Here is a 14,377-nt window from a genome sequence, read left to right as displayed (position 1 = left end):
AGCCTTTCCAGGAAATCATTTATATGCAGATCAGCGAAGCACCATGTCAAGGGAAAAAAGGCACTAACTATACTAAAAATTGAAAGGATTTTTATTCATTCTCCTCAGGCATTTCCATGTAGCATACAAATTGGATTATTGGCCATGCTTTACATTGTTTTAACATGATTTATAAATATACGGTAATATAAATAAATATATAAATGCTTGTCATGCAACAGCACAAAATACACTGCAGTCAAAAGTCTGGGTGTATAAGTTTAAGTTTCTCATGATCTTAAAAACAAACATTTTTAAATTAGCTATACAGACAAATACAAGTTGTGCCTAACTATAATCAGACCTAGGAAAAGCAGCAAACAAATGCCCAGCATATATCAGAAATCCTTCAATACTATGAAGGCAGCCACTTTAAATATAAAATATAAGATAAGTTTAAGGTACAATATAAAATAATATTGAATAATAATATTGTTTAAAATAGTTTTAAGAATAGACAATATATGCTTTTTTTTTTATCCCTGTATTTCCCATTTGCAATTGCATTGCAATTCCCCATTCTTCCATTTGTGTTGTTTCACATTTTTAATGAATTCATTATTATTCTAAAATACGTGGTAATAGTAAGTAATGAGTATGCGTGTCCAGAGTTTTGACCGTACTGTATATTTTATCATTTCAAAAAGTCAATTGTTGTATCTGTCTCAATGCCACAAAAAATGAACTGGTGGCACTAAAGCCAGTCAACAGCACAGACTCCACGCTCACACTTCCCCTTTATAATTAAACAAAGATTCCTTTCATTGATACAGTCAGTGTTGAGGGAGGCTCTGTTGCAGTAAACAGGCGAGACAATGTTGTTTAGAACAACAGGAGTGGAAGAACGTCATCAAGGCTGATGACACTATAATGAAGGGCTGATGGGGACAGTGAGGATGAGACAACACTGACTCATTACAGATCACAACTTATTGAGCACAGCCACCAAGGTATGATGTATTGCCATAATACATGACTGATATATCAGAGAAAGGAGGTTTTGTTTAGGTCTTATTTAGATTTATTTTTTTTATCATACAATAGCTCTCATTTTGACACCCTGCTATGTGAATGAAAGAGTCATTAGCTTCCCATTATGTATTTGTACATTATGTATATGCATTTAGCCTGCAGATAACCAGATTTTTGATTAATACCAAGTTAAAGGGATAGTTCACCCCAAAAATGACAATTACCCTATGATTTACTCACCCCTAAGCCATTCTGTCTTTTTTCAGACGAATACAATCAAAGTTATATTTAAAAATGTCATGGCTCTTCCAAGCTTTATAATGGCAGTGAATGGTTTAAGATTTTGATGTCCAATAAAAGTGCCTCCATCCATCATAAAAAGTGCTTCAAATGGCTCCGGTGGTTAAAAATGACCTTCTGAAGCAAATTCATATCCATATGTAAAACTTTATAAACCGTCATTTTTAGCTTCTGCTAACTGTCGTATGTGCGTTCATTAGAGAGTGCTGTTCCAGTGGATGACAGGCGTAGCATAATCTCCGGAGAGAATATTCTAGTCTCGCGAGAACCAAGTTTTGTGTTGGCCTCAAAGGAAAACCAGTCTCCTTTTGCCTTATATCAAACTTTTCCAGCAGTTTTCTTTGAAAATCCTGGTTTTGTACTTCTAATTTGTGACCAGTGTTTTGTTTTGCTCTGTACACTGCACTTCCGCGTTCATCACTTCAAAGTTCATCACCGCATCCGCATACGACCTAAATCACCCGCTGGAATGCCACTCTCACGTGTACGCACATATGACAGTTAGTGGAAGCTACACTGTAAAAAAATGTGTTGTTGTTTCAACTTAAAAAAGTAAGTGTTCGTGCTGCCTTAAAAAGTCAAGTTTTGTGAACTTAAATTGTGAAGTTGTCTTAACTGACAATAAAGTTGACAGGACTTACAAAAACAAGTGCAATAAACATCATTTAAGTTTTGTGAACTTAAATTGTGAAGTTGTCTTAACTAAGAATAAAGTTGACAGGACTTACAAAAACAAGTGCAATAAACATCATTTAAGTTTTGTGAACTTAAATTGTGAAGTTGTCTTAACTAAGAATAAAGTTGACAGGACTTACAAAAACAAGTGCAATAAACATCATTTAAGTTTTGTGAACTTAAATTGTGAAGTTGTCTTAACTAAGAATAAAGCTGAATAGACTAAAGTGCAATAAACAATAAGTTTAACAAATTTAAAATGACAACTTAGCACAAATCATCTGGATTTTATTTTTCCACTAAAACCAGTTCATTAACTGATACTTTAAACATACAGTGATGTACTGCATAAAATACAGAGTAATGTTCTGCATGAACGATACTGAATAAAGCATAGTGCTGTACTGCATAAAACAGAAATGTACTGCATGAACAATACTGTACAAACATACAGTAATGTACTACATTAACAATACTGTATAAACAGAAAACAAGTGTCTAAAAATCAAGATATTTTTATATTGAGTTACATATATTGGCACTGCATAAAGTACCACGTCAAGAAAAAATGAATTGAACATTCATTGTTTTAAAACAACCAGAAATTCACCAGGCTAAATCATGAACAAAAAGGCACACATCATATACCAATTAGGACACTACACAGTTTTGCGAAGGAGTCTATTTTTCAGTCCATGCACCTTCACAGAACACTGATCACCTCCAAGGTCAATGAAAATCTTTTGAATGACCTCAAATGTGTAGCGTAGTTTTTTGGGATAATCAATATTAAGTGCAAAAATCAGCCCGACTAGTAGAGCCACAGCATGAGGGAGGTCTATGGCATCTCTCAGGGCAATCTGTTCCTCCAGCACCACGTAGTAGTCAAAGGCATCATCTCCATCAGGAATTATGAGAATGCCCACATCCATTCCTGCAGTCACATGGTCTTCAATGTCGGTTTCCTACAGCAAGTGTATTATCAAAATATTTACTCAATGTCAGTTATTTTATTGAAAGTGTAAAACTCAATTTTTATCAGAAATATATGTAGTGAAAGTATCTTAATTCTGAGACCCTGCTTGCAAAATGCTTAAGTCGTGTTTGTATTTTACCGTTTTTTACATTAAATCATCCTACATAATGTAAGATTCTATGAAAATATAACCTTGATATCTTTAATATTGACCAAGGCCATGTCAAAAGACTTAAATGACAGTGAAATTAACAGCAAAAATTCAACTTTGGCATTTATTTCATAATTAGATTATGAAACTATAATAGATTTCAGACAGGGTCCTGATTAAACATATACAGAACATTATTTTAAGCAAAGGTATAATATTAACATGCAAGTCTACCTCTGCTGACTTAAAGAAATCTGACGGATCCTCGCTGAGGTAATGTGGAAGGCCCTGAAGAACAACGGCCCTTTTCATCGACATGGAATTCTTAAATAAAAGAAAAAAATGATTAGATTGACTTAGGGTAAGGCTGACAATGTAACTGCTTTATAACCATTACCGCGGGAAGTAGGGGTGCTGCAGCACCCGCTGGCGTGTAGCCCATGAAAAAGCTAAAAAAGCGGCTGGTGGTGTTAAATGAAAATTTTGTAACAAAAAAATAAATAAAACTAATTTTTATTAATTTGTATATTCCTTGAAATTCATAGAAAAACCTACAAGCAGCAACATTAAACAACACAAGTTGAATCAAATTGAAGTCGTTTGTTGGCAACGTTTTGATCATATTACCTGTAACGTCTGTGCTGTACTCAAATCAAGAATTAATGACCGTTTCTACAGATACAGCAGAGAAAGATCGAGAGCGTCTATTTACCTCAGCAGCAAACCAATCTCGCATTCTCAGATCTGCGGCGCTTATTTTGATCTTTAACATTAGATCTTTCCTATTCTTGGAACAAAATTAATACTTAAGGCTGATTCTGTATTACTCTTAATGAAAAATAAAAATAAAAATCTTACACAACATCAGCAATAGTAAAATGACAAAGTAATTATATAAAAAAAAAAAATGTATTAACAGAACGAACAAGACATTAGCATTGTAGCAAGTAAGGTTTTATTTATCTTTAATGAAAACACAGTTTAATAGAAGCGAGTGTCTTTATTGTTGCTAAGAAACTTACTAACAAAAATTGAGCCTTTTGATCCTAGTGTCTCGCATCACTCTCGTCATGTGACCAACTGGACACAATTGTCACCCCTAGAAATTCTTATGAGTAAAATATCTCAAGTCAGAAAACCTTAAAATAAATAAATAAATAAATATTCTCAAACAGCATCTACATCACCACATGTTGTTTGGGAGGGTTTCAAGAATAATTCTCCTAGCTCATCCAAAAACAAACTCCAGCATATTCAGTTATCAGACACGACTGGGACTGGCTTCTATGGTCAGATGAAACTAAAAAATGAGCTTTTTAGCAGCAAACACTCAAGATGGGTTTGGTGAACACAGGGATAAAAAGTACCCCATGTGTACAATGAAATATACTGCTGTATTTTTGATGTTGTTGGCCTATATTTCTGCTGGAGGTCCTGGACATCTTGTTTAGACACTGATTCTATCAAATACCAACAGATAAAAAAATCAGTAAGTGACCGACTCTGTTAGAAATCTTATAATGGGCCATGTTTGGATCTTCCAACCGTACAATAATCCAAACACAAATCTCAAAATCAACAAAAAATGTGTCACTGAACACAAAACCAAGCTTCTGCTGGCCATTCCAGTCCTCTGACCTGAACCCTGTAGAAAATGAGTGAACTGAAGAGAAGCAGCAGCAACATGGAGCTGGGAATCTAAAGGGTCTGGAGTGATTCTGGATGAAGGAATGGTCTCTGATCTCTCGTCAGGTGTTCTCTAACCTCATCAGGCATTATAGGAGAACATTTACAGCTGTTAAACTGGCAAATGGAGGTTTCAAAAAGTATTGAATAAAAGGGTGCCGTTAATTGTGGCCAATGTGTATTAGAGAAAAACATTTATTTCATAATGATATTTCCCCCCATTTTAAATTCTTATTATTCAATGAAAGGTTAGAGTTTTGTGAATTTTTTTAAATAAAAGATCAAAAGGATTAACAATACAGATTAATTAAATACATAGTTTTTATTTCATTTCATTTTAAACATAACTTTATGAACTGTAATATGATTTGTTTGTATGTGTAGATTTCTTCAGTTATTGCCAATTTCATGTCAACTGCTGCACTGGAACCATTTAAAAAAAAAAAAAAAGTTGACGTGTTCAATTATTTCCCCCACTGTATACGCAAACTCAAATCAATCACTTTAAAAAAAATAAAAATAAAATAGTTTTTACGATGCATCACGTCACTGATGTTTAAAAAAAATCTGCAGCATTGCACAAAACAAAAGAACAGATTTTTTAAAAATGTGACCTTTGGAAGTAAACTGCATTTCCATCTGTACATATATATTCAGAAGGAGAGCAGGAGCCTGTGCACAGTAAATGCCTTAAAAGCTGATAATTGGACACATTTGGGATCTTATGAAGATAGGGAGAAAAGGGAATGGAACAGTGGAGAGAAAGTTAAATGCAAGCTGATGTGCGACTCTACAGATCCAAACTTAAAAAACCCAACAACAAACATGTTTTAATTTGAAGCACAAAACTAAAATACTCACATCACTGTCAATCTTGCGGAGAAGACTTTCCAATTGAGAAATGCTGCTCAACTTTGCTCTAAACATCTGAAGGAATCTAGGTATATACTGGTCCAAACCTGAGAGAAACGACTTCATGAGGTCCTTAGAAGTGAGGCGAGTGAACTCTGCTTCAATCTGTAAAAGACATGTAATTTACTTTTTGCATTTCATAAATTTAACAAAATAGGTGTGTGCTACATAAATGAATAGCAATGGCATTGAATAACTGCATTTATATAACTATCAATAATATAATGCCCTTAAAGTGGAGGCAGCGACTAATTTGTAAATGTGAAAAAAATTTATAAACAAAGTATTTTATGTATGCAGTATTTTAGCTTTAGAAAGACTACTGTGACTAAAGAGCTTACACATAGGGGTCTAACGGTACACATTCATATCGAACCGTTTCAGAATGGGCCTCAGTTAGCTATAAGCTTGTGTTGCATGCAGAACATACTTCAATTCCGTGTTTCCACATGGACATATTAAGTGACGGACTGCATGTTTGTTTAGCAAAGACCCTAAAGTAATGGTTCACACAGAAAAACAGTGGAAAAGTAGCAGTGTTCTATGTAAACATGCGCTAGATCGACGTGTTTGACAGTTCCACTTGTGTCTTGCATCTTTTGCACAGTCTAGCAAGTTGGCATGACAATTTCTGTAAATCCCTCATGTCTCAAAAGCGCGTCTCAAAACCATAGTATTCTGCATTACGCTGTGTTTTTCTGAACAGTTCCTGAGCGCTGTGTCTCGCACTGTTTGCTCCACCCCTGGGATTTTCTGATATGCTCACTTGAAGACCCTCCCTCATCATTAAGGGAACACTTCAAGCATTGTGCATTATTTTATTTTTACCCAACTTATATTGTTCAGGGGTGCAAACTCGTCAGGGGTGAAAAAGGTGACAACACCCAACCCCCCAATTGTGAAATAATAAATGGACACTAAAAAGAATAAATTATTATTATAAAACATTGTACATGAATCTACACTATGTATCTACTGACACAGTATCAGTCAGTCAAGCATTATAATATAATATTATGATAATTTAATATTATATGATGATAGAACTTTAGTAATTAGAATAACCAAGTATGAATGCATATTTGTCATCAATATAAAACGCACCAAGGATTAACGAGCTGCTGGGTTCATGAATATTAATCACGTTGTCTGCGTTCGCTCAAAATGATGTGCTGAAATCAAAACAGTTATGATAATAGGTGAGCGCCAGCCAATGAGATGGCCGGTCGTTTGCGCATTAGCTCCGCCCACTCCCAGAGAAACCGGCAGTTCTTAAAAGCTGAAGAATTCAAAGGAACTCCATTATTTTGACAGGAAAATACAACAAAGAATATCGTTTACATGTAGCGCGTCAATTCTGCATGTTATGAAAGACTCTCTTGCTCTGTATCTTTCTTTGCACGTGTATGTGAGAGAAAACGACGGCGAGCCGTGCGCCTTCACACTAGAGAGTTTATGGTACGTCAAATACAGCTACACCGCGCATCCAACTGAAAAAATAAATTCTAATAATATAATATAGTAACGCCACATTTTATTGTCAGTAACGGTAACAGCGTTGTAACGGGGAAACAGTAATTCGTTTGATTACTCGTTACTGAAAAAAATAACGCCGTTTATTTATAACGCCGTTATTCCCATCACTGCTGATATGCGAGACAAATATTAAGGTCGAGACTGAGGAGCAGTTTGCAAAGGGTAGCGAACTAAAGTAGCGATAAAGTAACTTACAATATTCATAGCTATTGCAACAGCAGCCTCACGCAATTTCATATTTTGCACTTCTTTCCTCTAACTGTAATAAAATTGAACCGAACCGTGTCTTAAAACCGATGTACGCATCGTACCGTGAATTTTGTGAACCGTTAAACCCCTACTTACACATACTGCTGCATTAACCACTGACATAACATACTGTTAGGCTAGGGCAGCTGTAGCACAAACCTTAGATTGGTTGGTGGTCTAATAAATGTGTTAAGCACTGTATATATTTGAAAACTCAATCCACAATAAAGGAACATCAACACATGCACACTTAGATTACCCATTACATAGACCATTGTGTTACGTTTAGAATTGTACACAATTAATACTTTTACTTCCCATAGGTCACTTACTTGTTTTTCAAAAAACAATCCTGGCCATTTAGCCTTCACCTCTTTCACAAGTGGCTCATTTTCAACAATTTCCTTCCGTCGCACTGAAAATGTGCTCGCCATCATCATGTGCATTTTATTCCAGTCCACCTTTCTCTTCTTCATTTCCACAACCATTGACTCCTCTCATCCTCAAGCACCGCTGGAATTTTATCTTGTGGTACATCTGGAAGGAAGTTGGTTTCAGCCTTTTTGGCTTTCTTCAGTTTCCGTTTAGATCCCAAGTCTGAGGAAGCAGAGTGACGATTAACTTGCAGTTCAGCACATCCTGCGGCCCGGAGCTTGCTGCGGTAATTCCCCATTTTGAATTTTAGACTATACTTCCAACAGTACCATCCTTTCTCAGACCCAGGTTCCTTAAGACACGGATGCTTCTCAGTAAGACTTTGTGCAACATTGTCAAAATCGTCACGCTGTGGGTATGGGGTGAACGCATACATTGCTTCTGCTAATTTCTCAAGAATTTCAGATTTTGAGTCCTTGCTTGTGTCCAACAAACTTCCATTGTTGTGATATGCCTCATTTCCACGTCTCAGTTGTAACTCTACGTCGTACGTAAATTTAGGGATAGGAAATGGACATGGCAAAGGGCGTCTCTATAGAGACTGTTTTATAAAGTTTTAAATATGGATATTTTTCTTACAAAATGCATAGATTCACTTCAGAAGGCCTATATTAACCCTCCAGAGCCATGTGGAGCATTGTTTATTTTTTTTTATCATGGAATTATGCATTTTTATTGGACTTCAAAATCTTCAAACCCCATTCACTGCAATTATAAAGCTTGGAAGAGCCAGGACATTTTTAAATATATCTCCAATTGTATTTGTCTAAAAGAAGAAAGTCATATACACCTACACTGTAAAACAAAACAAAAAAAAAACAAAAGAAACCTTTTTTTAAAAAAAACCCCAGATTTTTGAGTTTTCTCAACTTATTTTTTAGGAAATTATAGAGTTTTCTCAACTTTTTGTTGTATAAACTTAAAACAAGTTGAGAAAACTCAAAAATCTGCTGAAGCTGGTTTCCTTAAACTTTTTAAGTTTGCTCAACCTTTTATTTATTTTTGTTTACAGTGCTGTAAAAAATCTAAAGTTGAGAGACCTTAAATGTTTTAAGGCAACCATCAGCAGATTTTTAAGTTTTCTCAACTTGTTGTTTTAAGTTTATACAACAAAAAGTTGAGAGAACTCAAAAATCTCCTACAAAAATAAGTTGAGAAAACTCAAAAATCTGCTGAAACTGGTTGCCTTAAAATTTTAAGTTTGATCAACATTTTTTTTTTTTTAACAGTGTAGGATGGTTGAGGGTGAGTAAATCATTGGGTAATTGTCATTTTTGGGTGAACTATCCCTTTAAGAAGAACAGCAATTATTTGAAATAGAACATTGTGAATGCAAATGTCACTTTTGATTAATTTAATGTCTTATTGCTAAATAAAAGTATTGTATCCTTCAAAAAAATAAAAAATAAAATAAAGATTGTAAGACTAATGCTTATATTTAGAAAAAATAAGTAGTAACAGTTAAATGCTGTTAACATTTACATGCTACAGTTTGAGTATAATAAAATCTATTTAAAGTATATCAAATACAGCCTATAAAATAAAAATAAAAGTATGTGATTTGTTGCCATAGTGATCACATTTTGTTCCAAGGAGAAAGAACCATCCTGAGCTGAGATTCTGTGTCCAGTGTGCCTCTGTTTTCACTCAAACACCCTTCGATTCTACACACTTGAAAGGTTGGTCTTCAGGTTTAAGACAGCAGCAGGCCGTGCAGAATGACAACAAAGATGAATGACAACAAAGAACATTGATGAAACGACAAACACACACACACACACATACACTGTATTACCAAATTCTAATCATTATTCATACTGCTAATGCTATCCATACTGGAATGTCTAAAATGGTATTTGTTTACCATTATAATTTGTAGTATTATGTGGAAAAGAAAACAAGACAACTGAGATAATTCAGATAAAAATGATCACTCTAGTCAGTCAGGTCAAAGAGTGATTTTGATTGTGGCCTGTCTCTGCTTCTTGGGTCAAACAACTGCATCTTGTGCAGTTGTGCAGTTTTTTAGTCTTTTGAGAGTTTAATCTGTATATTTGCAGTTCTGAATTCCCACAATTCATTATGATATTATAAAGACATTAATGTAAAAAGAATACATTGATAAAGTCCATATTTAGTCTTTGACTCAATATCATATTGTGTCTATAACAATAATTCCAGACTACTGTATGTTATTGGCAGCATGTCAAGCACACAAATGTTTTTGATTATCTAAACCATTGTAACCAATAAACCTTAAAACAAGCGTATAAAATAACCTTTAATTGTTAAGTAAGCAGGGTTCAGATTCACCAATAGGGAGATTTGGGAACTGTGATTAAACACATACACAAACATGATTCCTTTCTTTTTTATTTTTCTACATTAGATACTTTAAAAGTACGATTTAGAGGAACAGAAATGTAGAAGATAGAAACTGGAAGTTTCTGAGATTCCAAAACATAAATATAGCTGCAAGCAGCGATGGCGGGCCCAAGCCGTCAGCGCAACCGCCACGCCGGTGGCATCAGGAAAACTGTGCCCAGCGGGCACATGCATTACAGTAACCTTCTGGCAGTCTGGTTTTGATGGATACAGCAATGAAAGGGTTAATCAAAACTATCAAGACACTGAGACAGACACATACACACAACAATATATACAATTTTTGTAACACTTTCAATAAGGTTTCAGTTATTAAAATTAACTATATTAATTAATATGAACAATAATTATATAGCTTTTATTAATGTTAGTCTCTCTCTATTCTCTCTCTCTCTCTCTCTCTCTCTCACACACACACACACACACACAAATAAAGAACAATATGTAAAGCTTTTGTAACACTTTTAAATAAGTTTTTATTTTTTAACATTATATAAGATAACATGAAGTTAGCACGAACAATAATTTTATAGCATTCATGAATCTTGGTTAATTATATTTTCAAAACTGACTACTACATTATTAATTAAAATTGCTTGTTAATGTACATCAGTTACTGTAACATGAACTAACAAAGAATTTTTTACTAACACAAAAATATAGTAAAACATGTTGTTCATACTTAGTTTGTTAGTTTTGCATTAACTCATATTAAAAACTATGTTCTTGAACTATACTAGTTAACATGAATGATAATTATATAATATTTATTAATGTTAATTAATGTTAAGTTAAAATGTATTAATACATTATTAAAATTTAAAGTTGTATCTTAACATTAGTTTATGTTCTGTGAATTAACATAACATTAATATTTTTAATGTCAGTATTAACTAACATTAAATAAGATTAATAAATTATTTTAAAATATATTGTTTTTTTAGTTCATGTTAATTAATGTAATAACTTATGTTAACCAAAGAGACCTTAATGTAAATTGTTACCGATACTTTTAATATTCTATTCTATTCTGTTATATTCTATCACTATAATATATATATATATATATATATATATATATATATATATATATATATATATATATATATGTAAAAGAATATTGACAGTACAGAACATTTCAGCTGATTCTATGCATTACTTTTCATTCTGATAGACATACAGTCAGCTCTTGAAATTTAATGCTATGCCTCCATCTGGTGCTCATCCTTGGTATTACACTCTTGGTATTAACAAACATTAAATAAGATTGATAAATAATTTTAAATGATATTGTTCCTTTTTAGTTCATGTTAATTAATGTAATAACTTATGTTAACCAAAAAGACCTTAATGTAAATTGTTACAAATACTTTTAATATTCTATAACTATTAAAAAAAAAAAAAATTATATATATATATATGTGTGTGTGTGTGTGTGTGTGTGTAAATAATACTGAGAGTACAGAGCATTTCAGCTGATTCTATGCATTCTTTTTCATTCTGATACACAGACAGGCAGCTCATGAAAAATAAGGTCATGCCTCCATCTGGTGGTCATCCTTGGTATTACACTCTTCACCTTTAAACCAATTTCAGTTATAGTTTTAATTGTTTTGTGGCCCCTGAGCATGATACATTTTTGAAACTATATATATATATATATATATATATATATATATATACATATACACACATAAATATAAATATATGTATATATATTTATATTTATGTGTATATATATATATATATATATATTTATGTTTATATTTATATTTATGTGTGTGTGTGTGTGTGTGTGTGTATATATATATATATATATATATAAAAGAATACTGACCGTACAGAATATTTCAGCTGATTCTATACATTATTTTTCATTCTGATACACAGACAGGCAGCTCATGAAAAATATGGTCATGCCTCCATCTGGTGTTCATCCTTGGTATTACACTCTTCACTTTTAAACCAATTTCAGTGATAGTTTTAATTGTTTTGTGGCCCCTGAGCATGATACATTTTTGAAACTATGCATGTTTCCTCAGAATGATTTGTTATATTTATGTAAAGTTTTGAAGTGTTTGGAAACTGCACTTTAAAGATATAAGAAAATTACTGCTATTTTTTTTACTGTTACTTTAATAAATCACCATTACCACACCGTTCGAGATATCCTAAATCCGTCCGCAATTTAAAATCTTCAGTATATTGGCATCATGTTGACAAAGTTTGGTGTGAACTACTTGTTTCTGCTTGGAGGAGTATGGATTTATTTACAGCCTGTTTTCTCAAAAAACAAACATTCAAATAAAAATATCCGACTTCCTGTAGGTCGTAGCTAATGACTGTAAATTAGAAAGTTGTCCGGCTTAATAAGAACAATTTATGTACCGAGTTTGGTGTCTGTAGCTAAAACTAAATACACTAACTAAATAAACCCCCACTTTTGACAAAAGGTGGCGCTATAGAGTGCCTGTTCCACGCCCATTTATGAGCTTTTTCCGGTGTCTAACTATCATTAATACAGATATGTGTATTGAGTTTCATGTAATACTAAGCATGTTATCTGCCTCAAAATCACCAGAAAAGAATAGTCAACTTTGACATATTACCATGGCAACAATATTTTAGATATCAATATTCCCTTCACAGTTTTACATCGGCCGTGTTTTGTCATTATTCTGGTGAAGTTTGAAGCAAATCGGGTAAAAATAAGATGCTGAATTCAAAGCATTTTGAAATTGACACATTTCCTGCTGCCAGTTAGTGGCGCTATAACTTTTACTCATAATAGTCACATCTATTCGATCGGCATCATGCAAACGAACAAACCCCCGACGTTTGATCAAAATCAGACAATGTATGTGGATGTTATTAGACATTTCGTGTCTCTCATTTTTCGCCATAATTCATCACCTCGCCACGGGCAAACCGTTCGAGATATCAAAAATCCCTCCGCAGTTTAGCATCCCCAATGTCTTGAGATCATGTTCACCGAGTTTGGTGGCAATCGTATGGAAGTCCTCAGAGGAGTATATCAAATTCCAGAGCATGCGCTTTTCAAACAGCCCTATATAGCCGACTTCCTGTTGGGCGGAGCCTATGACACAGAGGGTGAAAATTGTTCGGCTCAATGAGATCTATATGTGTACCGAGTTTCATATGAATACGTGCAACTATGTGTGAGCTACACATCAAGTTTTCAGACTGTGTTCGAGGGGGCGCCGTAGAGCCCCTGTGCCACGCCCGGGTCCCAGCCTCTGCGGCGTCCTAATGGCCGCGGATTCCAACGTGTGTGCAAATTTTCAAGTGTTTTTGAGTATGTTAAGGCCCCCAAAAAGCCCCGGAAGGTTAAAAATAAATAAATAAATAAATAAAATAATCCTTAGGAAAACAAGAGGGCCCTGCGCCTTACTAGGCTTGGGCCCTAATGACAACCATGTGTTACTATACGAGTCAGAAATTCCTGAGGTTTCCCAGAATGTTCCAGGAAGAAAGCTGGGAGAAAATATGATTTGTATTTGTACTCTATTCAAATGCGAATGAAAATCTGCATGTGGAGTATTTTGCATGTTTTGTTCACAGTATGCGCATACATTTGTGGGTCTATATGTGATCTCGCCACTTTGGCAAACACAGAGCAGATTTTATTGCTGGCAGATGAACTCAGCAGCTGCTTCTTGCTGCTCTTTGTCTTTCAGTTTCAGTTTTCCCTTCATCATTCACCTCAAATACTCCATTACTTGTACATGCAGCTCAGCCAGTAGCTCCTATAAACACAGAGATACACACTCTTCATATATCTATAATTATATCTTAAAACAATAAATCTTAAAATGAGAGGGCCGCTCTATATTACATGTAGGCTATAATGTCAATATTAAATGTGCACATTTAATATTGACCACTCAAGTGTTTGTGCGGCATGTGGAAGCTGAATAGCAGTGCGCTTATACTGCATGACAGTTAAAGCCTGGTTTATAGCTACTGGCGTCCGCACGAGCACGCAGCTCAAGTTACTGCCAGAGGCATACTCGGACTGATTTAATTACATTTTTAATATT

The 14,377-nt window shown here is 34.2% G+C and overlaps 1 protein-coding gene across 1 annotated transcript; it reads right to left on the bottom strand.

Moving 5' to 3' along the window:
* Window positions 1-2,257: 2,257 nt before the first annotated feature.
* LOC131527405 (uncharacterized) lies at window positions 2,258-8,358 on the bottom strand. Its single transcript, XM_058756469.1, has 4 exons — window positions 7,829-8,358; window positions 5,661-5,816; window positions 3,348-3,437; window positions 2,258-2,951 (listed from the first exon to the last, which is right to left on the bottom strand). Exons 1-4 carry the CDS (start codon window positions 7,982-7,984, stop codon window positions 2,646-2,648), a joined length of 708 nt encoding a protein of 235 aa, XP_058612452.1. The 5' UTR covers window positions 7,985-8,358; the 3' UTR covers window positions 2,258-2,645.
* Window positions 8,359-14,377: the final 6,019 nt, after the last annotated feature.

This window comes from Onychostoma macrolepis, chromosome 20, assembly GCF_012432095.1.
Source record: "Onychostoma macrolepis isolate SWU-2019 chromosome 20, ASM1243209v1, whole genome shotgun sequence".
Classification (NCBI taxonomy): domain Eukaryota; kingdom Metazoa; phylum Chordata; class Actinopteri; order Cypriniformes; family Cyprinidae; genus Onychostoma; species Onychostoma macrolepis.
This window is presented reverse-complemented; position numbering and strand designations above follow the sequence as displayed.